This window comes from Apodemus sylvaticus, chromosome 5 (genome assembly GCF_947179515.1).
Source record: "Apodemus sylvaticus chromosome 5, mApoSyl1.1, whole genome shotgun sequence".
NCBI classification, from domain to species: domain Eukaryota; kingdom Metazoa; phylum Chordata; class Mammalia; order Rodentia; family Muridae; genus Apodemus; species Apodemus sylvaticus.
Window position 1 is genome coordinate 148,615,927 of NC_067476.1, and position 26,321 is coordinate 148,642,247.

At 49.0% G+C, this 26,321-nt stretch overlaps 2 protein-coding genes across 3 annotated transcripts in view; one reads left to right on the forward strand and one right to left on the reverse strand.

The window, feature by feature from the left end:
• Positions 1 to 4,604, forward strand: part of Mybl2 (MYB proto-oncogene like 2) — a 28,110-nt gene extending 23,506 nt beyond the window's left edge. For both annotated transcript variants that reach the window (XM_052184193.1, XM_052184192.1), the window contains 4 exons: positions 1,096 to 1,209; positions 1,783 to 1,887; positions 3,466 to 3,615; positions 4,101 to 4,604. In XM_052184193.1, the coding sequence (XP_052040153.1) occupies positions 1,096 to 1,209; positions 1,783 to 1,887; positions 3,466 to 3,615; positions 4,101 to 4,229 (498 nt within the window). In that variant the 3' untranslated portion in view covers positions 4,230 to 4,604. The remainder of the gene's footprint in view (positions 1 to 1,095; positions 1,210 to 1,782; positions 1,888 to 3,465; positions 3,616 to 4,100) is intronic.
• A 4,801-nt stretch (positions 4,605 to 9,405) lies between these two features.
• On the reverse strand, positions 9,406 to 9,861 carry Gtsf1l (gametocyte specific factor 1 like). The gene has a single exon (XM_052181554.1). The coding sequence runs from the start codon at positions 9,859 to 9,861 to the stop codon at positions 9,406 to 9,408; it is 456 nt and encodes a 151-aa protein (XP_052037514.1).
• Between the last annotated feature and the right edge of the window lie 16,460 nt (positions 9,862 to 26,321).

Genomic DNA, 26,321 nt, shown 5'->3' on the forward strand with positions numbered 1-26,321 from the left:
GTGTTCTTGGTAGTTGTAGTTCATGCTCAGGGCTCTTGTATGACATCTGAAGTGTCACCTTGTCCCCTTACTCTCTGGAGCCCCTGAGCCTGAGCAGTGGGAATGGACACCCTTGTGTCCCAGTTAGTGTGGAACAGGGCGGAAGGAGCGTGGGCTTTCAGTAAAGTCTGTAAGTTCTTTAGTTTTTGAGATAACTTTTTTCTATGAAGCCCAGTATCTTAGGATTTGTTGTTGTTGTTGTTGTTGTTGCTTTGGTTTAAAAAAAAAAATGTGACCAAAATCAAACTAAGAAAGAGTTTATTACAGCTTACAGTTAAAGTCCATCATGGAGGGAATCCAGGACAGGAACTTGGAGGCAGGAACTGATGCAAAGGCCACAGAGGAGTGCTGCACCCTCTCTCGCTCCAGTGGTTTCCAGTACAGACCTGGACCACCTGCCCAAGCAGGGCACAGCGCACACTGGGCCTTCCCACATGAATCTCTAATGAAGGAATACACCCCCAGCCCAGCCCAGCCTAGCCCAGCCCAGATTTGCCTACAGTCCAGCCTCATTGGGATTATCCTTTTCACTGTTGAGGTTCCCTCTTTTCAGGTGACTCTAGTTTGCATCAAGTTAATGGAAAACTAATCAGCACACCCAGACTGTCCCTGAGCTTGCCCAGGGCTGATTCCTCTGCCTTGGCATCAGTGTTGAGGTCATAGATAGTGCTGTCTAAAATTCCTCGGTTCAGGAGAAGCTTCTGCCTCCGTATTGAGTAGCTGGGACTTGGTGGAAGCCTCAAGAATCTGCACTCTAATGACTGCTCTGGTCTGGGTCAGGGTCTTGGTGTGAGCCTGTGTTTCTACTCTGTGGACATGATAATTGCTGCACAGGACTGTGGAGTGCAGAGCTGCTCTTGTGAACGGGTAGGCCTTCAGGGTTAAGGTCTTCATCCATTTGTCCAAGGCGGGGCAGTTAATGCTTATGAGCAATGCCTGTGAGGTCGTCTTCCTCACACAGGCTCTCTTAGCTTGCCTGGTACTGCTTACCTCTCAGACCTGCACAGCCTGCAGCCCGAGTGGGCCTCCTGCGCTCACCCTCGCTTCTGTCCACAGCCCCAGACTCCACACCTGGAGGAGGACTTGAAGGAAGTGCTCCGTTCAGAGGCTGGCATAGAGCTCATCATTGAGGATGACATGAGGCCCGAGAAGCAGAAGAGAAAGCCTGGGGTGAGTGGCTGTGGGCTTGAGACCCAGGCAGTTGGCATAGAAAGTCAGACTGGAGGGCAGGGCTAGAGAGGACCCTGGGTCCTCCTGTACTTTGACATCCAGCGTTGTGACTGGGCATCCTGAAGTGAGCTTAACTCTGTGTGGTGAGTGCAGTAGTGGTCAGGTGAGACCTTCCCGTAGTGCTTGGTGGATGGAGAAAGACATCCAGCACACTTCGAGGTCTGAATCCATGTGGGAGGGAGGTCAGGGTGAGCGCCATGGAAGTAGCACCAGGTATCATGGAGTGGGTGTTCCTGTGCTTTATTCTAGACTGTTCTTCCTGAGGGATGATAGTTAAAGCTAGGTAGTGAGGCTTGGAAGGACCCACAGTGTCTGGCAGGGTAAGGTCCACCTGGGTCAGAGTCTGATATGGCCAAGGGCTCCTGGTCTTCCCGTATCTCTGGAGCAAGAGCTGCTAGCTAGGCCTTGAAAGTTCCACTCTCAAGATTTCTGACTCTGACCGTGGCCACTGAGGTGCTGGCCATGGGGACCTGATTGCTGATTCCAATGTCGGTTTTCCTCCCAACTCCTCAGCTGCGGCGCAGTCCTATCAAGAAGGTCCGGAAGTCTCTGGCTCTAGACATTGTGGATGAAGATGGGAAGCTGATGTCGTCGAACTTCCCCAAAACTCTGTCCTTGGTAAGGAGCTGACAGTGGCCGCCTGCCGCCCAGGCCTTCAGGAACCTTCTGCCTTTGGAGCTAGTCCTGGAGAGGACACTTGAGTGGACAGGGTTCTGGTTCTCCAGCTGGGCTCAGTGTTGGGAGGGTAGGCAGGAGGTGCCGGGCCCGGGCACTTAGCATGAGTTTCTTCAGTGAGGCGTCCTTATGTCTTTCCTAGGTTTTATTTGGCAGGAGTTAGATTGCTAGACTGCCATGGGCCTCCAAGCACAGCCTGTGGGCGAGGCATAGTAGGTCAGCCTTGCTCTTCTGAGCATAGAATTCATTGCTTTTAAGAGCCCAGATGCTGCCAGGCTGGTCCCATGCAGCTGATGGGATGAGGCCTGGCTTGACTAAACCGGCGACATGGCCGTTCTAGGATATGGTTAAGGGGGAGGTTTTTAGTACTTACTGCGTAGGACAACAGCCCTGACAGGCATCTGGAGTCCACAGCAGAGAGAGAAAGCAGACTAAACATGAACAGTGGACTAGACATGGCCAGGTCCTCTGGCTATGTGACTGCGGGGAGAACAGCAGGTAAAGAGGAGAGAGACCACAGTGAGCATGCAGGCTTCTCAGGACGGGGAGCTGCCAGGAGGGAGGGGCTGGAGGACCCTGGGGGAGAGAAGGAGGACTGGGATGCTTTGAATGGAAGTGTGACAGGTACTTGAGATACTGAGGGAGCCTGGATAGGTGACTATCTGTCCCTGTCCCACGTCTCTCCCTTTGGCAGAAGGGACAGAAAAAGACTCCTTGTAGAGGGGAACTGGCCTCGCAAGTTCCTCAGGAATGCCAGCTCTTACCTAACTGCCAGAAGCCCTTCTGTGGGCCAGGCTGAGCTCTTTTGGGGTTTGGGGGATTCCCTTTGGTCCTGGCACCAGTAGAGAAGGTTTGGGGGGGGGGGCATGAATGAAGGATATGGATTGCTAAACAGATCTTACAAGTAAGGCTGTGTCCTGTGTCCTTCTAGAAAAGCTTTTGTCTGGTGAACCTGCCAGGTAGGGGACTTTCTCCCTTCATTGAGACCTTTGGCCATCTCTACTCGAAGTGCTTTTTCTTTCTTTTTTTTTTTTTTAAAGCAGGACTGGGGGCAGCCCAGGGCCTCATCCGCCCACTGTGGGCGTGAGCTCTGCTGTGGAGATCCATCCAGTTGGGAAGCAGTTAGCCCGTGCCCCCAGCCCCCCCCACCCCCCCACCCCCGTGGGACCTTCAGAGGGCAGCCCTGAGCAGCAGGGAGTGCTCTCTGGGTCCCTCTGCTTAGACATTTCTAGACCAGGAAGCCTGATCCTGACAAGGCAGGAGCTGGCATTGCTGGGCTCTGAAGTGAGCAGTTCACAGACATCCCCTTAATCCTTTAAGCAAAAAGATTAAGGGAGCTCATCTAGACTTCCATATCCAAAAGGGAACGGAGGCTTACAGAGGTGCATCCAACCTCTGCAGCCCAGGGTGGTGCCAGGATACCAGCGTGTGTTGGTTTTGTTACTGTTTTTTTTGTTTTGTTTTCTCCTTGCAAAGGAGACACACGTGGCAAAGTAGTGACTGACTCTTCTTTTATTTCAGCCAACCAGCATGCCCTCCAGCTCCCCCGGCTTAGCCTTGCCAGGTATCAAAGAAGATAACAGCCTGCTCAACCAGGGTTTCCTACAGGCCAAACCCGAGAAGGCGGTGGCCGCCCAGAAGACCCAGAGCCACATTCCAGCCCCTGCCCCTGTGAGTGCAGTAAACAGGTCCTGCTGCCCACCCTTTCACCCCCAGGGCCTGGCTTCCGCTGAGTTCCTGTTTGCCTGATTGACTTAACTTTTACTGTCTTAGCCCAAATACTACTTCCTCCAGGAAGCCATTCCTGACTTCACTGGAGAGATGCTCCCGGCCTCATTTCCTTCCTGAGGCCTGGATTTACCTGTCATTAGGACATTATCTGTTCCTAACTGGGCTGGCCTGGGCCTTGCCTCCCAGTGTCTTCATCTGCTTGGCTGGCTCCTCAGGATCTGCCCCCCTTTTCCTGTCCCAGCCTCCTACTTTACCGTTAAAGCCCAAAGATAAGGCCTGGCTTCCCCAGGTCCACCAAGAAAATGGCGGGAGTCCAGGCTGGCTTCCAGCATCCATTGAGAGGGAGGGTCCTTAGAAGCGTCCCCACCCTAACTGGTCAGGAGCACTCCAGTTGGTATGGAGCTAACCCTCTCACCTCCTCTCAGATGACCCGTGCCTGGAAGACAGTGGCCTGTGGGGGCACCAAAGACCAGCTCTTCATGCAAGAGAAAGCCCGGCAGCTCCTGGGCCGCCTGAAGGCCAGCCACACATCTCGGACCCTCATTCTGTCCTGAGGGCCTGGAGGGCCCAAGCCAGCTCTTATGTTTACAGGGGTGGGGGTGGGGGTGTTGAAATCACATTTAACTGACCAGCTTCAGGAAGTCTTCTGCCAGCTCCTCAAGATTACTCAGGTGGCAGAAGTCACGTGGCATATCCCTTCCCTGGGTCTAGCTTTGGGAAGTTCTTGGTGCTAATAGAACAAAGTCCCACTCCTGGGCCTGCCTGTCCTCCACTCGATGCCACAAGGAGCCCTGTCAGGGTCTCCCAGGCTCTCTTCCAGCCTGGCCTCCTCTCCACCTCCTGCTTAGGATGGGGGTGTGGCTAGGGGTGCTCCTCTCATCTCCTGTTGGTACACTGTCTCCACAATAAAATGCCATTCTCCCCTTGCAGCCCTGACTTTCTTCTGCCCTCTGAGTCTTGAAGTGCCTCGATGGCTTTCTCCTGACATGTAGGCCTGTAGACCTTTGTCATTGGGTACAGCTCTGCCCAGTGAGTATCTCTGCAAAACTCCCAACCAGTCTGGGCGGGTGGATGAAGATGGGTTCTGAGAACCTGGAATACTGCATTCACCTTTGCCCTAATGGGTCAGGGTCATAGCATACTTGGCTTGGGCCTTGGGCCATGGGTGACTTTATGGCTTCCAAGGAGAAGCTGCCTGAAGCTGAGCCAGGCCTTGGGTAAGACCATTGATAGAGGGCTGCCAGGCCCCTGGATTCTATATCCTGAGCTGGTAGCAGCAATCGCCTGGCTGTGGCCTTCCTTGGAATCGGTGGGTAGAGCATGGCCCATCGCTGGCAATCAGTCACAAACTTGAAAAGGGAGATGCTGGGCCTAATGTCTAGATCAGGAAGTGTTGTTCTCAGTAGCCTGCCTGGTCCTTGAGGTTAGATGACCCTATGGGAGGCCTATCCTTAGTCCTGGTAGCAAGGGAGACTTGAGGCAAATCCTCTCCAACAGAGGAGACATGACTGAGCTAGCATTCCAGAGTACAGACATTTCCTGCCTCATCTCCAGCCGCCTTGTCTGCGCCCCATGCTCCTGAGCTGCACCGCCTCGCCTCTGCCTTGTTAGTTTCCTCAATATAACTGAGAGTAGTCACACTGGTGTGTGGTCTGGGGTAGAGTGAGGCTGTCTAGCAGAGGATAAAGGCCGGTGCCCACCAGGCTTTCCCGCCATCTGGGCTCTCCATGAGTGCTGCCGCCTGCATTTAGGATGGCTCTTTTAAACCCGGAATTACCTCACACGCACCCAAATGTGTCTTCTCGTCAGCCAAGTTGACAATAAAGAGTAACAAATTGTGTCTGTGCCTCTCTTTTTCTGCCTCTTGGGGAAGAGGCCTGAACTGTCTTTTTTCCCCCCGAAGGCTCCCACCAAGAGTGTCATGGCTGCCTGCTGTTGCCCAGAAATATAGGTCAGTCCAAAGGCTTTCAAGAAGAGCCCAGTCCCCTGGAAGTCTGGCTGTGCCGAGCTAGCTAGGAGAGAGACCTCGGCCACCTGGTGCCATTTCCTGTGTGGTTCAGTTCTCAGGAACTATGCAGAGGCAGAAGCCACCAGGGATGGGAGGACCTGTTACCACTGACTCACTCGGGGCTGCAGGTGAGCTGGGAGGGACCTAAGCTGTGCTGAGGCTTTGCAGCCTTCATCAGTTGGGGTTTCCTAGGCTGGCGTGCTGACCTGGGAGCAGGATGTGACTGAGTAGGAACCTGCTGTCTGAAGCTTGGGCAGGATTGAGCCAGCAAGATCCAGATGGCCTGTATATAACATGGCCCCCAAGGTGAAGATGGGAAACTGAGGCTCTGGGAGATAGAGGGTTAAAGCTGGCACTCAGGCTTGGGAGTGTGCCATAAGCAACCAGGCCTCACCAGAACCAGGAACCCAGACCAGCTCTCACAAACTAAGGCATGGAGGCAGGCCTAGGCAACTGCTGGTGGCTGGAACCTGGGCTTGTCAGTGAGACTTTGCCTGAAGAGTGACTTGGACGGCTGAACAGGACCATTACTGTTGTTCCTCTGAGGGAAAAGTTCCCTACTCTGAATTTGCTGCACTACTCAGTCCTTTTTACAAGCCTGAGCTCTACTCATGAACAGCTGATGGAAACTTCCCAAACCTAGCATTGGGCAGTGACAGCCTACACCAGGCTGTAGCAGAGGCCATTGGATTCTCTGAGCTTCACCTGATTTTTTTTTTCCTACATTCTTTATTTACATTCCAAATGATTTCCCCTTTCCCAGTTCCATAAGCCCTCTTCCCTTCCCCCATCAACCCCCTCCCCCTTCTCTGTTCTGGTAATCTCCTACATGGCTGCATCAAGCCTTTCCAGGACCTGGGCCCTCTCCTTGGGAATCATTTGATATGTGAATTGTGTTTTGGGTATTCAGAGCTTCTGGGCTAATATCCACTTATCAGTGACTGCATTCCATGTGTTCTTTTGTGATTTTTTTTTTTTTTTTGAGACAGGTTTTCTCTGTGTAGCCCTGGCTGTCCTGGAACTCACTCTGTAGACCAGGTTGGCCTCCAGAAATCTGCCTGCCTCTGCCTCCCAAGTGCTGGGATTAAAGGCATGTGCCACCACCGCCTGGCGGGTTACCTCACTTAGGATGATATTTTCCAGTTCCAACCATTTGCCTAAGAATTTCATGAATTGATTGTTTTTAATTGCTGAGTAGTTCCATTGTGTAAATATACCACATTTTCTGTATCCATTCCTCCATTGAGGGATATCTGGGTTCTTTCTAGCTTGACTATTATAAGGCTGCTATGAACATAGTGGAGCATTGTATTTCTCCTTGCTGAGATCCATAAAATAAATTCTCAAAACTTCACCCTGCTGCACCCCCATTCCTATCTCACCAGGAAGAATGGCTGGTGTAAGTCATTTGCGAAACTCCAGACTTCATTTGGATTCCACCGGGTTTTTTGTTTTGTCTTCTGTTTCTGTGTTCTCCACCCCCAGGATGTGAGCTGGCTTTTAGCATGTGTATCTAAACTCCATTATGGAAAAAAGTAGACAAAAGACAGCAAGTGATGTGTGCGTGTTTAGTGTGTGCAACGCCCCGGGTTTGGTCCTTAGTACCAAATATACACAAGAATAAAATGCTAGAGTAGATTTACATAAGATGAAAGTAAAATTTGTTATCAATGACCAGTTTATCTCATAGCCCACACCAAACTTCTTTTCCTGGCCTTATTCCGTTCACTGCTTCCCCTAGCTTCCCTCATGGCAGTTTAAATTTTTGTTAATTTTATTATTAGGAAACATAGGGATGACTCAGTGGCTGGACACTTGCTGTTCCAGAGGACATTACTCCAGCTCCAGTGGCACCCTCCAGTACCTGGCATACATTCACATACATGTACACAAGAATAAAAGTAATTTTTTTTCTGAGACAGGGTTTCTCTGTGTAGCCCTGGCTGTCCTGGGACTCACTCTGCAGACCAGGCTGGCCTCGAATTCAGAAATCCACCTGCCTCTGTCTCCCAAGTGCCAGGATTAAAGGTGTGCGCCACCACTGCCCGGCATAAAAGTAAATCTTAAACTGTCATTGGATATGTGTTGGGGGGGGGTTGTTCACAGGGAGGTCAGAGGACATGTGGAATTGATTTTCTTCCCTTTGTGTGGGTTCTGGAGTTTGAATTCAGTCATCAGGCTTGTCTCTTTAACCCACCCGAGTAATTGTGCCAAAACTTCACACCCAGAGCCTTCTGTGTCTCAGGAGAGAGGCAACTTTATGGAAACTGAAGAGGCAGGAGTGGTGTGGAGTTTAACGGTGAGGTGAGACTCCTGCCATCCCAGCAGAAACAAGAAGCTTCAAAGTTCAAGGCCAATTGACATATTTGGTTAGTTCCGGGCCAGCTCCACAGTAAAACCATGCCTCTAAAGATCTCTTAAGAATGTACAGAAAAGCCGGGGTTGGGGGGGGGGGGGGTGGCACGCCTGTAATCCCAGCACTCAGGGAGACAGAGGCAGGCAGATTTCTGTGCAGAAGACCAACCGGGTGGCAGCAGCTGTGAAAACCTTTAATCCCAGAACTCTGGGAAGGCAGGTGGATCTGAGTTCGAGGACAGCTTGGTCTACAAAGTGAGTTCCAGGATGGCCAAGACCTCGAAGAAAAACTCTCATCTTGAAAAACAAAACAGAGCCGGGTGTGGTGGCACATGCCTGTAATCTCAGCACTTGGGAGGCAGAGGCAGGTGGATTTCAGTGTTCGAGGCCAGCCAAAAAACCAAAAAAAAAAAAAAAAAAAAACCAAAAAAAAAAAAAAAAACCCAAAACCAAAAAAGCATAAGTAACTTTCTAAAAATCGAAGTTTGCTTTTTAGCTGATTCACACACACAGGTAACACATTCACATGGATGCATAGGTGAATGAGATGTTGCCCCACCCCTTGGTTACCTCATTGTCCTCAAGGGAGCTGGCATTAAGTTTTAAGGGGGAAGCATTTGCTATAAGGACCAATTTAAACATCCATGGACAGACTCCTATTGCATCTTGTGTATGCCTCGAAAACAAAAGCACAGTAAAAAGTAAATAAATAAATAAAGTGCTATAATGTAGATTTTTTTTGCCTCCCAGACTTGCTTTTATCAGTTAAACATGCGTTGTCAATCTAGATACCACTGACCAAATCCAGCCTGCTGCTTGTTTGTATAGACCGTTTTGGTCCAACACTGCCTTAAGTGTCATCTCTGGCTGTTTTAATGCTGGAGAATCAAGCAGCTGGTTCTGCCTATAGACTGATCAAGCAATGTCAGGCTTTCCATACCTGTAGACCATTTCTATGCCTGGTTTCATGACGGTACCTTCTGATTTGTAAAGCCACAACATAGTTTCCTTTAGTTAGGCCCTCCATATGGATAAGTCAATGCTGCTATAGATAACACCTCACTGAACAACTTTGTATCTAATCCTATTTTCTGAGTGTGGCTGGCTGTGCAGGATGACGTTTTAGATGTAGAATTACTTGATCAAAGCCTGTTCGTGTTTAGCATTTTCATAGCTACTGTTAAGTGTTCCCCGTGGAAGCTGTGGGTTCAACTTACATTCTCAGTTCTGTTCTAAACCCCACCTCCCCCCAGGCTCTTCCTAAGCTTTTAGAAACAACCAGCATAGACCCATACAGTTACTTTGCAGGTTTTTATTCAGATGAGATGCGCAGTCCTTCCACGCATTTGAGAGCCCTCTTCCTCCTGCTAGAAGTTTGCCTTCCTGGTCCTAGTCTGAGGATCTTCTGGGCATTGGTCTCCTCCCCGTGTCTCTTGGGTGTCACTTTCACAAACAAGTTTTTGAGGAACAAAACTCTTAAGGACAAACATTGGGTGACAGTTGGCACCGTCAACATTCCAAATATCAGGGTTGGAAAGCCAACGGACCTGTAGTGTGTCCTCGTTCTGCGGCTGTGGGAGGCTGACTTGCAGAGGGCCTAAAGTGTCCTCTTCCTCCACGGAGCTTCTGTTGACACAGGTAGCTTCATGTTCAGCCAGCTTTCTGATGGGGACCACGTGGCAGGCGTTGTACTTACAGCTGGCCATCTTTTTGGCTTTCTTGGGGTTCTTCTTCCTGCATGACGCCAGGTGGTACTGGAATCTGCTGAGTGGGATTCGGTGGTGTGGGTTATAAGGACAGATTTCTATGGATTCTGGCTCCATGAGGGAGTTGACTTGAAGCCGGGTGTCCTGCTGCCCAAAGTGTAAGCGGCACACCTCGCAAGGAAAAGCCTCTTCCTTAGAAAGATTGTGCTGTCTTCTGCCAGGCTTTGGCTCTTGGGACTCTGGAGTGAAATTCTTACTCTTCAAGTTCTGTCAGCAATAGCTATGCAGAGAAAGCCAGAAAACAGCCACCAGAGACGTTAACTCAGGCAGATACAAGAGCCCGAAACAGTAGCTTCCAAGGAGGTGAAGTTAGCAGGTTATAATGACGCTTTGACTCGAAGGGCTAAGATACCCTCTGGTTGTCAAGGGGCAAAATGGGTGGTCACAATGGGAGGCTTATGACATCAGGTGCAGACTGTCCACTGGGTGGGGGGAGGGACTTGAGGAAAGCTGCTATTGAAATTTGCATATGACACGTACAAGTACCCAGCTACTTGCATCTCCTGACTTCATTAGCATAATCAAACCCCTTATTCATTTCAGTTTCAATCAGCTTACTTTGTGCGGTCTTTCAAAGACATCTTTTTTTTTTTTTTTTTTTTTTGGTATTTTTCGGGACAGGGTTTCTCTGTGTAGCCCTGGCTGTCCTGGAACTCACTTTGTAGACCAGGCTGGCCTCGAACTCAGAAACCCACCTGCCTCTGCCTCCCAAGTGCTGGGATTAAAGGCGTGCGCCACCACCGCCAGGCAGACATCTTTTTTATATCGCGTGTTCATTGTAAAGAGTGGTATTGGTAGTACATTTGGAGGACAGAGAAGGACTTGTAGGAAGGGACTTGGTTTTCCACCTGGGTACTGGGGATCAAATCTAGGCTATCAGGCTTGGCAGCAAGCGAGCACTTTTACCCGATGAGCCTTCCTGCTGGTCCTTCCTGCCTCCTTTTCTGTGTCCCTCTACTTTCTCCCTTCCCACTCTCTTTTGAGACAAGGTGTTCTTTCAGAGGATGGCTGTTCAGGTCCAGGACCCTCATGATCGCTCACAATTGTCTATTGTACCAGTCCTAGGGGACCTTGGTGCTGCCTTCTGGCCGCTGTGGCCTCCTGCATGCATGTGTGCTTTCCAAAGGAGTCACTGAAAACACGGACTTCCTTAAGGATGGGATGGGCTTCTGAAGGGAGAGTTACTTAACTCAGATCTAAAGGCCTTGCTCTTGTCATTTTTGTATCGCTGAGATGTCTTTCCCTTTCTCCTCTGTACCTCTCCTTGCTTCTAGATTCTGCACCTACCTCTTAGCTATTCTGGTTTACCTTGCTTCTTACACCCGATTGGGGAATCACTGTCCTTCTGATTCAAGTTCAGCTTCCTGACTTCCTTTGGACAGACTGCTCTGCCTCCCCTTGTCCCATAACACCCTTGTGTCAGCTCTTTTGACTTTAAAGATTTATTTTATGTGTGTATGTGTGTTATGCTGTGTGTAGGTGGCGCCCCCTAGAGGTCAGAAGAAAGTGTTACAGGAGGTTGTCAGAACCTCATGTGGGTTCACTGGATGAGCAGCAAGTTCTCTTAACTGCTAACTCTGTTTTCTAGCACCCACTTTTGTTTGTTTATTTACTTAGTTAGATTTATTTTTATTATTTTTGTTTATGAGTGTTTTGCTTTGCTTGTGTGTATGTAGGTGGTCCAAGTGTGCACCTGGTGCTCTCAGAGGTCAGAGAGGGTGTTGGATCTTGTAGGGCTGGAGTTACAGACAATCCTGACGGCCATGTGGGTGCTGGGGATCAAACCGGGGTCCTCTCTAAGAACAGCAAATGCTCTAGCCACTGAGCCAACTTTCCAGCAAGTCCCTCCCCCTTATTATTGAATAGTGTTTTCACTGACTTGTAATGAGTTATTTTCCCTTTTCTCTAGAGCTAAATCTAGTTTTTATTATTCTACATGGAGTTGAGGGTCCAGCTCAGGCACTCAAAATTTTGCGTGTGTGCGCGCGCGCGCGCGCGCGCGCGCGCGTGTGTGTGTGTGTGTGTGTGTGTGTGTGTGTGTGTGTGTGTGATGACTACTGCAGGCATTACCCACACTCCCACACTGCCCTGGCACTTATGGGTTAGGCTAGATTGGCTGGCCAGCAAATCCCCACCTCCTGTTTCTGGAATGATAAGTAGAAGCACTGCTATGTCCTGTGGCTTTTCACCTAGTTTCCAGGAATGAGCTTGGCTCCTCAGGCTTGTGAGGCCAGAACTTCACTGACAAGCTGTCCCCAAGCCTTTCCTTAACTTGTTAGAAGGTAGTCTAATTCCTTTTCTATGTCAGTCTTACAAACTTTTTATTGTTGGTTTTTCCACAGCCTAATCTTTTCATTGAGATATTTCTCTTTCTTCTGTTATTTACTTATTGATTTGTGTGTTTGCTACTGAGACTCAGACCCCCTGACATTCATGAGTTCGGCAAACGCTCTGCCTTGGAAGTTATGGCCTCAAACTGTTTGTCATTGTTGAGTTTGAGACAGAGTCTTGCTAAATCATCCAGACTGGATTTGGACTCACTTCTGGCTCTGCCTCCAGCCGTGCCTGAGATTAACAGGCCTGGCTTGGTGGTGATTTCTCTCTCATTCTTTTTGTTTGTTTGTTTGTTTTTAGAGCACATGAATGGTCCATGAGTGAGGCTGTGTGAGATTCCTGGGGTCCTTATGAGAACACTCCCAGCAAACACGAAACAGAGGTTACAAAGTCTTGTAACCTCTGTCCCTCTGTAACATGGGCTGTTCCAGGAAAGTGCTTGTGTGCCCTCCCAGGTGTAATACTAGGAGTGTATTTTACTTTAGATTACCCATCACCTTACCCTATTCTTCAGAATAATGTTTTCAAGTACGTATTGCCCAGACAACTGTACAGAGTTAGAACTAATGGGGCCTTGCCCTTGGGACTGGGTAAGTCTGAATTCATGTGACCTTTGCTCATATGACCTTGTTTGACTTTCAAGAATACCCTCAGAGTATGAACTGTCAGAACTAGCTAGTGCATGAGACTTTAGTCTGCCTCAGTTTTAGCATCCGCTCTCCCAGGCTCATGCAGCCAACAGACTAGTAATGCCCCGTACCTACTTCAACGGCTTCCTGAACCTGGGTGTGGCTACCTCGTGTTGGTTTTGGAAAACATTCAGCCACTCCTCAAACACTGCTTCTGCCTCACTCTCCCCTCCCCCCACCAAGGACCAGAGTGCTACACTCACTAACCTGAGCTTCTCATTCCCGCTTCCACGCACGTCCCGCGCGACAAGCTATAATTTCCTCCGGTCTGGGCTTTCACTCACTGTCTCTTCTGCAGTGACAGATCTGTTGCCAGATGCCCCCGCTGTTTCTTTAATGAGAGTGTGCTGCACATGTGTGTACATGTTTGTGTGGGTGTGCCTGTGCGAACAGAGGCTACAGGATGGCATTGGCTGTCTTCTTCAGTCACTTTCCACCTATTTTTCTTTTTTTAAGTGAGACAAAGTTTCTTAGTGAACCTGGTGCTCATTGGGTTTTTTGTTTGTTTGTTTGTTTGTTTGTTTGTTTTTCTGAGACAGGGTTTCTCTGTGTAGCCCTGGCTGTCCTGGAACTCACTCTGTAGACTAGGCTGGCCCCGAACTCAGAAATCTGCCTGCCTCTGCCTCCCAAGTGCTGGGATTACAGGCGTGTGCCACCACCGCCTGGCTTCATTGGGCCTTTTTAACCTTTAAATTTTTTTTTATATTGGACCCGAGAGATGGCTCAGCAGTTAAGAGCACTGACTGCTATTCCAGAGGTCCTGAGTTCAATTCCCAGCAACCACATGGTGGCTCACAACCATCTGTAATATGATCCAATGTCCTTTACTGGTGTGGCTGAAGACAGCTATAGTGTACTTATATACATAAAATAAATAAATCTTAAAAAAATAGGATTTATAAAATTCTCATTCTTTAAATTTTTTTTTACATTGATGGGTGTATTGGCTGCACGTATGTCTGTTCACGGGGTGCAATGTAGCAGTGTCCCCAGAGGCTAGAAGAGACCATTGGGTAGCTTGAACTGCAGTCACAGATGGCTGTGAGCCATTCTGTGGGTGCTGGGAATTGGCCTAGGGTCCTTGGAAGAGCAGTCAGTGCCCTTAATCATCAAGAATTCCTCTCACTCTACCATAGGCTCAGATATTTGAATAGTTGGCTCCCATTGGTGACACTCTTGGGGTATACTGCCTGGCTTTATGTTAACCTGACACAAATTAGCTAGAGTCACAGGAAGAAACTTCTACTGAGAAAATACCCCTATAAGATACAGCTATAGGCATTTTCTTAATTAGTGATCAGTGAGGCAGGGCCCCACCACAACCTCTGGAATGGTGGTCCTGGGTTCTATAAGAAAACAGACTGAGCAAACCACGGGAAGCAAGCCAGTAAGCAGCACCCCTCCATGGCTTCTGCATCAGCTCCTGACTCCAGGTTCCTGTTCTACTTGAGTTCCTGTCCTGACTTCCTTCAATGATGAGAGTACAGTTGAAGTCTAACCCGAATAAACCCTTTCCTCCCCAATTTGCTTTGAGCATGGTGTTTTCATTGTAGCAATAGACACCTTAACTAAGATAAGATGTGTGGTGATTTAAATGAGAAGGTTTCCCTATAAACTCGGATATTTGCTTTGTTTTTTGGTTTTTTGGATTTGTTTTTTTCGAGACAGGGTTTCTCTGTGTAGCCCTGGCTGTCCTGGAACTCACTCTGTAGACCAGGCTGGCCTTGAACTCAGAAATCCGCCTGCCTCTGCCTCCCAGAGTGCTGGGATTACAGGCGTGTGCCACCATCGCTGCTGCCCGGCTACTTCTTTTTGTTTTTTGTTTTTGGTTTTGGTGTGTTTAGCTTTTTTGAGGCCTTGAGTTCAATCATGTTGTTGTTGTTGTTGTTGTTAGTGTATGAGTGAGTATGAGTGCATGCATGTGTATGAGAAAGAGGGGGGAGGGAGGGGGTGGGGGGAAGGGGAGGGGAGAGGGAAAGAGAGTGCAGTACCAAGGGTGGAGCCTGTTCGGCAAGTGCTACATCAACCGGGCTACATCCCAGTCCCTCTAAGGGGTTTGATTCTCTGACCTTCTGCTCATGTCAGTGCTTTCAGGTTTGCATCTAAAGAGGACGCCCAAGGCTGGAGAGGTGGCTCAGTGGTTAAGGGAAGGTACTACTCTTGCAGAGAACACACGTTTCTTTCCCAGCACTTATACTAGGGAGTTCACAGCTGTCTGTCATTGCAGTTTCAGTTCTGATGCCTTTTGGCCTTGACGAAGGCACTGCATTCCTAAGCCTTGAGCTTCTTACAGAACCTAAGCATCAGTAGAAAGACCATTTTTTTTAAAAAAGATGTATTTATTTATTATATAGAAGCACATTGTAGCTCTCTTCCGACACACCAGAAAAGGGCATTGGATCTCATTACGGATAGTTGTGAGCCACCATATGGTTGCTTGGATTTGAACTCAGGACCTCTGGAAGAGCAGTCAGTGCTCTTAACTGCTGAGCCATCTCTCTAGCCCCATCCCCCCTTTAAAAAAAAGATTTATTTATTTTTATGTATGTGAGTACACTGTAGCTGTCTTCAGACACACCAGAAGAAGCATTGGGTTCCATTACAGATGGTTGTGAGCCACCATGTGGTTGCTGGGAATTGAACTCAGGACCTCTGGAAGAGCAGTCAGTGCTCCCATCCACTGAGCTCTCTCCAGCCCAAAGACCATATTCTTGATAGTCACATAACTCATGAAGAAGCACAGAAGTAAATTACAGGTGCTCTATATTAACACGAACACAATGCAACTCTAAACAACAACTTTAGGAGCTCTACTTTTTGGTCTTTGTTCTCCTTTTGGACCAAGTCTCTGCTTGTTATTTTTCTTCCAAAAAGGGGGCAAGGCATGACTCTCTTCAAGGATCTGTATTTCCAGGCAAGGCATCGATAAACTGTGACCTGTGGCCTGAATCCAGATCTGCTCTTGTAAATAAAGTGTGAAATCTTGAAACCTCGACAAACCTACTTGTTTACATAGCGTCTACTGGCTGCAGGGACTCATCTGAGTAGTTTGGACAGTCCAGACGCTGGCCGGCTGGCCTATTCTAGAGCTTGCCACCCCAGTTCCTGCTGAATTTTGTAATCAGCATGAGTTCTTTCCAAATCCCTTAGCAATAATGGCTCAGAAGGCAGACTGATTGCTCTGGTTTAAATCTTTCTGCTCACCGCTTTAGTGCTTTTGTGACTTGGCCAACAGGCATGTGCACAGATGTGTGTGTGACATGTACATGGTACCTTGAATTTTCTAATCTCTATCAGTGATTTGTTGTTTTTTCTAATACAGGCTGAGCGCGGCAGGGGAGGCCAGTCAGTAAGCAGCCTCCTCCATGGCCTCTGCATCAGCTTTCTTCTGTTTGTTTGCTTTAAAGATTTATTTATTTATGGTATGTAAGTACACTGTGACTGTCTTCAGACACACCAGAAGAGGGCATCTGATCTCATTACAGATGGTTGTGAACCACCATGTGGTTGCTGGGATTTGAACTCAGGACCTCTGGTAGAGCAGGCAGTACTCTTAACCACTGAGCCATCTCTCCAGCCCCTATTTGGTTGTTTCCCCATGTATTAGTCAGGGTTCTCTAGAGTCACAGAGCGTGTAGGTAGTCTCTATATAGTTAAGGAATTTGTCGATGACTTACAGTCTGTAGTCCAACTCCCCAACAATGGTCAGCAGCAGCGGCAGTCCAAGGATCTAGCAGTTGCTCAGTCCTACAAGGCAAGCAGACAAGGAAGAGTGATCGAGTCTTCTTCCGGTGTCCTTATCTAGGTCTCCAGCAGAGGGTGTGTCCCAGATTAAAAGTGTGTGATACCAAGCCTTTAATCCAAGATGACCTTGAACTCGGAGATCTCCCAGTCTTAATCTTCTGGAATTCATAACCACTAGGCTTCAAGATCTCCATGCCAAGATCCAGGTTAGAAACTTGTATCTCTCAGCCTCCAGATTAGATCACTGGTGAGCCTTCCAATTCTGGATTGTAGTTCATTCCAGATAGAGTCAAGATGACAAGGAATAGCCACTACACCCCCTCCTCTGTAAGTTTAGTAGTTTTCTTTATGTTGGACTTTATAGTAGTTAATATTGTTAACTTGATAGGATCTAGAATTCTATAGGAGACTACTTAAATATAGTTTGAACTATCCCAAGGGGTGGCATCACTGGATGGATGAAAAGGAGACATACTATGCACCAAAGCGGTCATCTCTCTCTGCTTCCTGACTGCAGACGTGATGTAAACACCACGTGCCCTTCGCCTTGATAGACTGTCCCTCAAACTCCAAGCCAACATAAACTCTTCTTCTCTTGAGTTGCTTTTGTCTGGCACTTTTGTTACAGCCTGGGACTGAAAGGATAAAAAATAATACAGCCTAACTCCAACCTTCTAAGGAGCCCCAAACACTTCATATTCCAGAGCCTGCTCTTTGTGCTCTTTGTTAGAAACTAGGTAAAAGGTCACATTCCAGAGCCCACCCTTTGTTTAGAGCTAGCAAAAAGGCCTTGAATAGGTGATCCTGGCCCCATAAGGTAACTGGAAATGAGCTAAGCTTATCTTGCTTCTGTAAACTGCTTAGGCCTTTACCTATCCAGGAGTTCACGCAGCTACAGACATCCAAGAAAATAAGAAGCTAATTGGTCTACTGAGTGCGGTCTCGATAATTTAAACTCATTGGCCTAAAAACTACGGAGTGGTATAAATCGATTGGCTCGCATTTCACGGGCTCTAGATGCTAAGGAATGATTGGCTCACATTTCGCGGGCTCTCCATGCTAAGGAATGATTGGTTGGTGATTCGCGGGCTTTGTGTTATTGCATGGAGACTTTCTCGCGAGTTATTTGGGTGTCGCCTTCCGAGGCATGGAGTGCTGGGGCACCCTCGGTGTTTGGGGGTCTTACAGGACCAGTGACTAATACATACTTGTTATTTACATTGCTATTCAGTGCCTGCAGGTTTCTACTTCTTTGTTGTCCGTTTTAAGTGGCATTTACTCATATCTTTCCACTTCTTGGCCACGGTGTGGTGTCCAGCTTCTACGGGATCTTGAGCTAGTTGACTCTGTCTCCATTGTGAGGGCAGCTGAGTGTGGTGGCTGTGTTTTTACCTTGTATGAGGGGAAGGCACAGCATCATGACCTCCACTGACCTCGTAGAAAGGCCTGGGAGGGGAAGCCAGGCTTGGCCACAGGAATCCAGAGAAGGCAGGTCACAGTCACACTACCTCCTTACCCTTATCCCACCGGCTAACACCAGGACAGGCAGGCTCAGGCTGGTAAGCTCAGAGGCTTAAAGTAGTAATGTAAGGTTCATCATGGCGTGGAGCAGTCAAACTTGGCTGAGGCATATGCCTGGGATGGGGCCACAATGGGGGTTCTGCTTGCTGCTATCAAGAGGGCCTGAGGCTTATTGGTGGTGTGTGTGTGTGACGTATGCATGTGTGTGAGCTGGTGTAGAGGCCCAAGGAGGCACCGAGGCCTTATAATGCTCTGCCATACTCCTAAGACAGATCTCTCTTTGAACCCAGAGCTAGGCTGGGATCCAGGCTACCCCAGAGATCCTCCTGTTTCTGTCCCCAACAGTGTTGTGCTTAAAGGTGTGTGCATGGACACACGTGGCTTTCTACATGGGTGCTGGGGATTCAAACTCAGGTCCTCGTGCATGAGCAACAAGTATTCTTACCCACTGAGCCGTCTCCCTAGCTGTTTCCCCTAGCTTTTAAAGCTGCTACCAGGAAAAGATAGATATCACTCCTAGTGAGTGACCTTTCACTGTTTATAAAGGATACTAAGTTCGGGAGTTACCAGACTTCCAAAGCCTGGAAGGAGAGCAGAGCCTTGTCCACAGTCCCAACGACTTCCTTGTCTCCTTGCTCCAGTACACATTTCCTTTCCCCGGGACACAGAACACGCTCCTGTCTCTGCTAGGGAATCAGCCCATGTCCTGGCTAAGAGTACGGGGCTTCTAGAGGTTGGACAGGACTCTAGCACTCCCTATGAGCAGGGAGTTGATCACATGGCCTTTGGGTGGATGCATAATGAGAGACTCTCTTTATTAACAGGAATTTCTCCTTCTCCGACCTTCTCTGGGGAATTCTAAGCGCCCCATGCCCCTCCCTGAGGAATGTTACACCGCCTTAGTTAGATTATAGGATCAATTTCCTGTCTCCAGATAAGACCCAGCTTAGGTAGCACCTGAGATTCCTGGGGTGTTTCCCCATGCTAATGAGGCATACCCTAAGTCCTCAGCCAATCATCTTTGCTCATCCTGGATGTTCCTACCCTCAGCCCTACAAAACTTTATATGAGTCACCCAAAGTAAAGTTGATCTTCCTCCTGATAGCTGGTCCCCGTGGGGTCATTCACGGAATGTACTCACAGGGTTTCCAACATCCTCCCCTCACCCTCCCCTGCCCCAACTTCTCTGCTCCCACTTCCTGAACCTATAAACTGATCATACGTGAAAGCAGGGAGAACCACAGGGAAACATCCCAAGGAAAGTTCCAGTTTGCTCTGCTCAGACTATCTTTGGTCAAGTGTGACTTCCTACCATTTAGGTGACAGATGCTTTTCTTGTGGCGGCTGCAGCCCAGCTCAGGAGAGGCTGTGGCACCAGGCCTGTAGGGACTCGGCAGACACTTTGGCTCTTGCTCCACACAACCCAGAAGGTGCCCTTTCATAGCCAGGGTCCCAGGTTGCTGTTTCAGACCCCTGAAAGGCCACATGTGGAGACAGCAATGGTAGCACTTCATCTACGCTGGAAACCACATCATAGGAGGTAGGCTCTCAGGGTATTTAATGGCCAAACACACATTAGTGCAGCAGGCAGATGTTAAGTCCATTACTGACAAAGGGAGATCAGAGTGCCTGTGCTTCTAAAAGACATCTTGAGTGGCCCTCCAGCCTGCCGCCTGCTCCCAGCAGTTTTTCTCTGAGCCTGGGACCCGAGGTTGCTCACCATGGTAACCCGAGCAGGAAGTAGCATGCACACACATCTGTCTGGGTAGTGCTTTTCAGACCTGTCCATAGTGATGTAGGTGAGATCAGAGCTGCTCTCTACCGACCTGCATCTTTTCCCAGAGATGCTATACTTGATCTTAGCCAAAAGGCCGAGAAGCGATTTCCCAAGAGATGCTACCAACAGTTGGTAACATGGACACAGAGAGGGGAAAATTCGGTCTGCACAGGAACAGTTTCCCAAAAATGAAAACCCACGTTGTCAGGAAGGAGTAGGGGAGAGGAACACCATCTACACGGCCTAAGAAAGTTATTATCATCTTGTGTGGCTGCTTTAAGGTCATCCCATCCACGTTTCTATCTATAACACCCCCTCCACCCCCTCCCCTTGCTCTGTAAGTGACATTAATAAACTCATTCGTTTTCCAGGGGACCTTGGTGGATCTGAGCTTTGCTTCATCATTGGGACCTTACGTAGGAGGAAGCAGGTAGATGTCTCCTGGTTCCGACCCAGAGTGAAAATTCTGTGCCTATTCAGCAGGCTTCCTAGCAGTGTCAGCAGTCAGTCAGGGGGAGGGGCCAAGCACTTCCTGCTCCTCTGAGTCCCGGTGATCTCTAAGGGCACCTCACACCAACAATGGGCTTCCAACACTACTAATTTATTTTATTTATTTATTTTTTGTTTGTTTGTTTGTTTTTCAAGACAGGGTTTTTCTGTGTAGCCCTGGCTGTCCTGGAACTCACTCTGTAGACCAGGCTGGCCTCGAACTCAGAAATCCACCTGCCTCTGCCTCCCAAGTGCTGGGATTACAGGTGTGGTGAGCCTGACTTATTTTATCTTTTAACTGTGTGTATATGTGGGTGTCTGGGCACGTGTGAGTATCGATGGCCCTGGAGGCGCAGAAAAGAGCCTGGGGTCCTTTAGAGCTATAGGCAGCTGTGTGTCTCTGGATATAGGTACTGGGAACCTAAACGGGGTCCTCTGCAGGACCAGCATGCACTCCTGACTCCGGAGCCATCTCTCCATGAGTGCTATTCTCTTGTGATTAAAACTCTACCCTGTACCTGGTAAAAGCTACCTTTACTTTTCTCCTGCTTTTAAAACCAGGTATCTGGGGCTGAACAGATGGCTTAGTGGTTAAGAGCACTGACTGCTCTTCCGAAGGTCCTGAGTTCAAATCCTAGCATCCACATGGTGGCTTACAACCATCCATAAAGATATCTCACACCCTCTTCTGGTGTGTCTGAAGACAGCTACAGTGTACTTACATACAATAAATAAATAAAAACAAAAAAATTAAACAAAAAACCTAGGTGTCCACACCACAGGGTCCTTCCCCCCTGTTTACAAGAAGCTGTGTGTGAGGTTGGCTTACTCCGGTTCTTACGTGTTTTACCTCACGAATCTAATGTTTGTTTTTTGCCCTTTTCCTCAGGCTTATCTCAGTGCTTGTTTTCTCTCTTGGGTTACATGTTTCATGTATTTCCTCTTCCTTGTTTAATGACAGAATCGCATAGAGCGATGGGGGGGGGGGAGGTGTTGGTTTCACTCCCCAGGTTTCTCTGCCCCAGGTTCCAGCCAGCTCCCATTAGCTCAGACCTGTGGATAACTGACCTTCTCTTCCTTGGTTTGAGCTGAGCAATTAGGAAATACATTTTCAAGTGATTGGTTTTTGTTTACCTTGGATTTGACATTTCTGTCTTTATTGCAGTGTGGATAGATTAGCCTGGCCAACAATGGCTTCTTGATGACCCAGGTGCTTTTGTGATTCAGAATCTATCGCTGTTCCAATCCAGGAAGCTAGTGCTTTTTTTTTCTTTTTCTTTTTTTCTTTTTTCCAAAATGGAAATATTTATGTTTTAATTTTTAAAGTTGTTTTAAATGATTTATTTATTCAGCTTGTGTGTGTGTGTGTGTGTGTGTGTGTGTGTTTATGAAGCTGCTGTGCTCTTCCCACCATGTGGATCCTGGAGATCAAAGTCGGGGTGATAGAGCTTGGTACCTTTGTAGGATGAGCTATCTCATGAAGCTTGCTTTTAAATGTTAATCCCGATTTTGTTTTCAGTTATTTTCTCCCCTTCTCTGCCTTCCTCCTCCGCCATGGCAAATGAAGTTGTTTTCCCCATGTACTGTAGGAACTCAAGTTGCTATTTTTTTGTTGTTGTTTCTGGGGTGCTGGGGCTCGAACTGAACACACTGCTTCCCCGGCAAGCGCTCCACCGCCGAACTACATCCCTAGCCCCTCAAGGCTCTGAGCACAGAAATAGGACTGGTAGTACTCAAAAATCTGAAGTTTGGGAACACCGATAATGAAGAAGAAGTCATGGCAGCATCCTAGACTAAACCAGCTTCGCACTGACATGGATACCCAGTCACGAGGACGTCAACTAGTCCATAGGTGGCCAACTGGACCCACCTCAATTTGGGAAGCCCGCTGCTGCTACGCATCCGTCCACCAGCAGAGGGCAGCACTTCCCCAGTCTCTTTTATGGGCCAGAGATCAGTTCAATTGGGAAAAAGGGAGGAATTTATTCCTTGGGACTAAAGTCTGGGACATACCTACCTTCAAAATTACCTGGGCATTTGACAACGGGAGAGAGAGAGAGAGAGAGAGAGAGAGAGAGAGAGAGAGAGAGAGAGAGAGAGAGAGAGAGAGAGAGAGAACGAGAGAACAGTGGAGTCTTGACAATTTGAAGAGCAGTACTCCAGGGGGAAGGGGAGGTGAGTCTAGACCCCCACCCAGGGCCTAAGTCCACGATCCCTGTGTGTGCACGGCAAACATTAAGTGGGGTGGACAGCTGACGGTTGGTTTGGATAAGTACCAGATGCCTTTGTTTTAAAGCCTTTTCTTATCCATCCATTTCATATATGTGTGTGGGAAACATGTGGGTGTGTGTATAAGTGTCTGTGTGGGTGTGGGTGTGGGTGTGGGAGTGAGGAGGCCAGAGGCAGAGGACAGACATTTTTCTTTATCTCTCTTTGCTGTATCTTTTGAGACCGGATTTAGCATGGGCCTGCCACATGAGGCACAGACATTCGCCACCACGGTTGACTTTTTATGTGGGTGGTCATGTTTGCCTGACAAAGACTTCACTGACTGAGCCATCTCCCCAGACCACCCCCAAGCCCCTTCTCAAACCCAGGCTGTGTGTGTCTAAGAGACACATCACAGGAAAGGTACATTTAATATGAAGTTATAGTTTGCAGCAGTTGGTGATGCTTGCTACAGGGTGCTAGGTAACTGGGAGGTTTTCCCCTCAGGCAGTTGAGCTTGGCCTGAGGGCTGGTGGTGGGAGGGATCCACTAGGCATTCAGAGTGTTTCAAGTGTGAAATTCTCTCCTGTGCAAAGGCTCTGAGGTAGATGTGAGCTTCCTCTGTGCAGGAAAGGGCAGCATGGCCGGACAGGAGAAAATGGGCAGTGACTGGGGCTGGGAACAGGTCGGAGCTGGGCACTTCAGAGTAATGAACTAGGGCAAAATGTCTGTGTGATAAAGAGGATCTGGTGTCATGGTATGCTTGAAGCATCATGGCGCCCAGCTCATGGAGTGAACCAGATGTGACGGGGCGGGGGGGCATCTGTGTGGAGATACAGCTGCTTAAAGCCCGAACCCGGGGATACACTGCGCAGGCGCAGGACTGGCTGGGCATACACTGCGCAGGACCAGTTGAGGAGCGTCGTTTTAGTAGCAAGGTGAAAGTTACCGTTTAGTGTCCATCTCTCACTGGAAAAAGAGTGCAACTGGAGAACACATTGTTTTCTTTAACTAGGCCACGATGACTAATTATTAAACTCACTTCAAAAGGTTACCCTGTGCAGACATGCGATTAGGCGGAGAGGAGAGTTGGAGCTCCGATTCATTCCGAAACCCCGGTAGATAGAACTCGCGTGTGGTTTCTGAGCACAATGACTGTGAACATTCTCTTTAACTCAGCTGTCACCACAGGCGTGACACAAAACAGAAAGCTGCTTTGCATCTGTTCCCTGGAGCATCTGGGGCAGCTCATGGCGGAGCCTGAGATCTCTGCCAGACTCTTGAGGGAGGTATCACTGCCAGGTGAATGACAGAGGCCTGGGGCTGGAGAGGCAGGGTCCCAGCCCTGGCGCTGGGGAGCTGTTGCTAGGTGTGGCTTTGTCACATAGCAACCACATCCCATCTGGCCCAGGCCTCTCTAGTTTTGTTGCTCAGTGACATTCACGAGGGCTGGGATATCTGGGTGGCATCTTCAGCTTTCCCAGCTTTAGTTTTCTTTTGGTCACTTTAGAGTTCTCCCGGGGGCTGCCTCATTCTCTGGGCCAGCCCTTCCTCGGAAATCTGCGGACTTTAATTCCTATAGTCCAGACCCCACTGAGACCAAACTTCCTTGTTTCCTTCCCTGGAGGGGTGGGGCAGTGATTTGATCTGGTGATGTGTGAGCCCGCTGTGATCCATATAGGGATGGCCAAGCACTAGATGTCACCCAGGGATGCGACTGGTCTGATGCCTCAGAGGGCCCTGAGCCCTTCGCCTTTGTTTCCTCTCCACAGAGCTGATGAAGGGACAGTCGTTGAGTTAGTACAGGGCCAAAGATGAACTGGGGCTTTCGAAGGGTCAACTGGATTGCTAGGCACTTGGTCAACATGGCCACATGTCCTCCTCCTCTGCTGGAGTGAAGTTGTCAGTCACTCCCACCTGAGGAACAGAGAGGCCCTGACAGTCTCCCAAGGCCACACAGTAAGCAGGGCAGAGATGGCACTGTTGCCCAAGCCGGCTCACTCCTGCCCCGTCACCAGCCGTGCACGCTGACCCCCCTCTTCTCCTTTAATGCTCACAACAGCAACAAGGCTGTCAACGGGCGCCAAGTGGTTGGGGCCTCTTTCCGAAAAACATTATAACGTTCTTTCTTTCTTTGTTTATGTGCACATAACCACGAACACACGTGTGTCATGGTACGTGTGGGGAGGCCAGGGGGGCCTAGGTGCCAGGGACTGGACTTAGGTCATCAAGCTTGGCGACAGTTATCTTCACCAGCTGAGCCATGTCGCTGGCCTGTCAAAGGCCTTTTCAGGAGACAGTGGAGACTTGGCATCCTCCCTTGGCCTCGTCGGGAGGCCTGCACGGCTGGTCACTGCCTGCACGGCTATGTTAGCTTTCCACACCTCTCCTCCTGTGACCAGGCTCAGCGGTGGGATACTTCCAGAGCTCACACGGAGTAGAGAGCCTGCCCGCACCCTGTGTTGGCCATGGGCAGCGTGTTGCTTCAGTAATCTTTGAAGCACCTGGTTTGCCTGAGTGCTGGCCTTAGACCTAAGCCAGACTGAAGCCAGGCACACTGGCTTTTCTTCGAGCTAGCTGGAGGATGCTGCCTGCCTGCCCTCTGACTCCAAGGAGCTGACTAGTTGGGAAACTAGTTTCCTTCACACAGTAGGAGTGTCGGTTACCACATCAGAAGTTGAAATTGTCTGGCTGCTGAGTATTCCCAGGAATAGAACAGTGCTGAAACGGAACAGGAGCCATGTTGGCGATGCACTGAAGGCCATCATTCCTGCCTTGTTTCAAGGATCGTGAAAGGCTCCCAGTAAGTAAAAGACTCTTGCTCCCAAGTAGTTTCCCACCTCTCCAGGAGTGAGAAGATTCCCTAGACATGCAAATATAATTTTGCAGATTGTTTTCCAAACCCGACTGCTTCCCACCTTGTTCTCACCACGGTACCAGCTCAGGACGGAAGCCCCATGGGGCTTTTACTGTGTGTGTGTGTGTGTGTGTGTGTGCACGCATGCCTGCCAGAGGTTGGTCTTGGGATAAAACTGCCAAGCCCCTTTCCTAGCACCGGTGACAGTCTACATCTCAGCAACTCAAGGTGAGCATCCAAGAAGCCCTGTGCTCTTGTCAGCACTCGCCATTGTATCTGAGAGGGGCAGGGCAGGGCACACGCTGTGGTCTCAGCTGCGCAGGAAGCTGAGGCAGAATGCATTCTAGTGCTTGCGTGTTCAAGGGCGGCTTGGTCATTACAGTAAGATAGTGTCTCAGAAACTCATTCGAATAGACATGTGAGTGTCCACCATGACTTTTATTTGAGTTTCTTTGAGACATTTTCTTTGTTTGTTTGGTTTAGCTTGGTTTTGAGACAAGGTTTCTCTGTGTAGCCCTGGCTGTTCTGGAACTCACTCTGTAGACCAGGCTGGCCTCGAACTCAGAAATCTGCCTGCCTGTGCCTCCCAAGTGCTGGGATTAAAGGCGTGCACCACCACTGCATTCCTTTACTATTATTATTATTATATAAAAATTGTTTTTAGTGTGTGTGTGTGTCTTTGTGTGGGTGGGCACGTGCACCCATGTGGACATGTCATGCTATGTGTGCAGAACTCAGAGGAACTCTCATTCATTCATTCATTCATTCATATCCCAAATGCTGCTCCTTCTCTGTCTCCCTCCATCACAGAGTCCCTCTTCCTACCCCCTTCTCCTCTGAGAGGGTGGGGCCCCGGGTAACCCTCCACCCTGGTTCATCAGGTCTCTGCAAGATTAGG

Bases quoted from the DNA above. Each gene is read 5' to 3' on its own strand.
- Gtsf1l (XM_052181554.1), bottom strand. From the start codon at position 9,861: ATGGAGCCAGAATCCATAGAAATCTGTCCTTATAACCCACACCACCGA.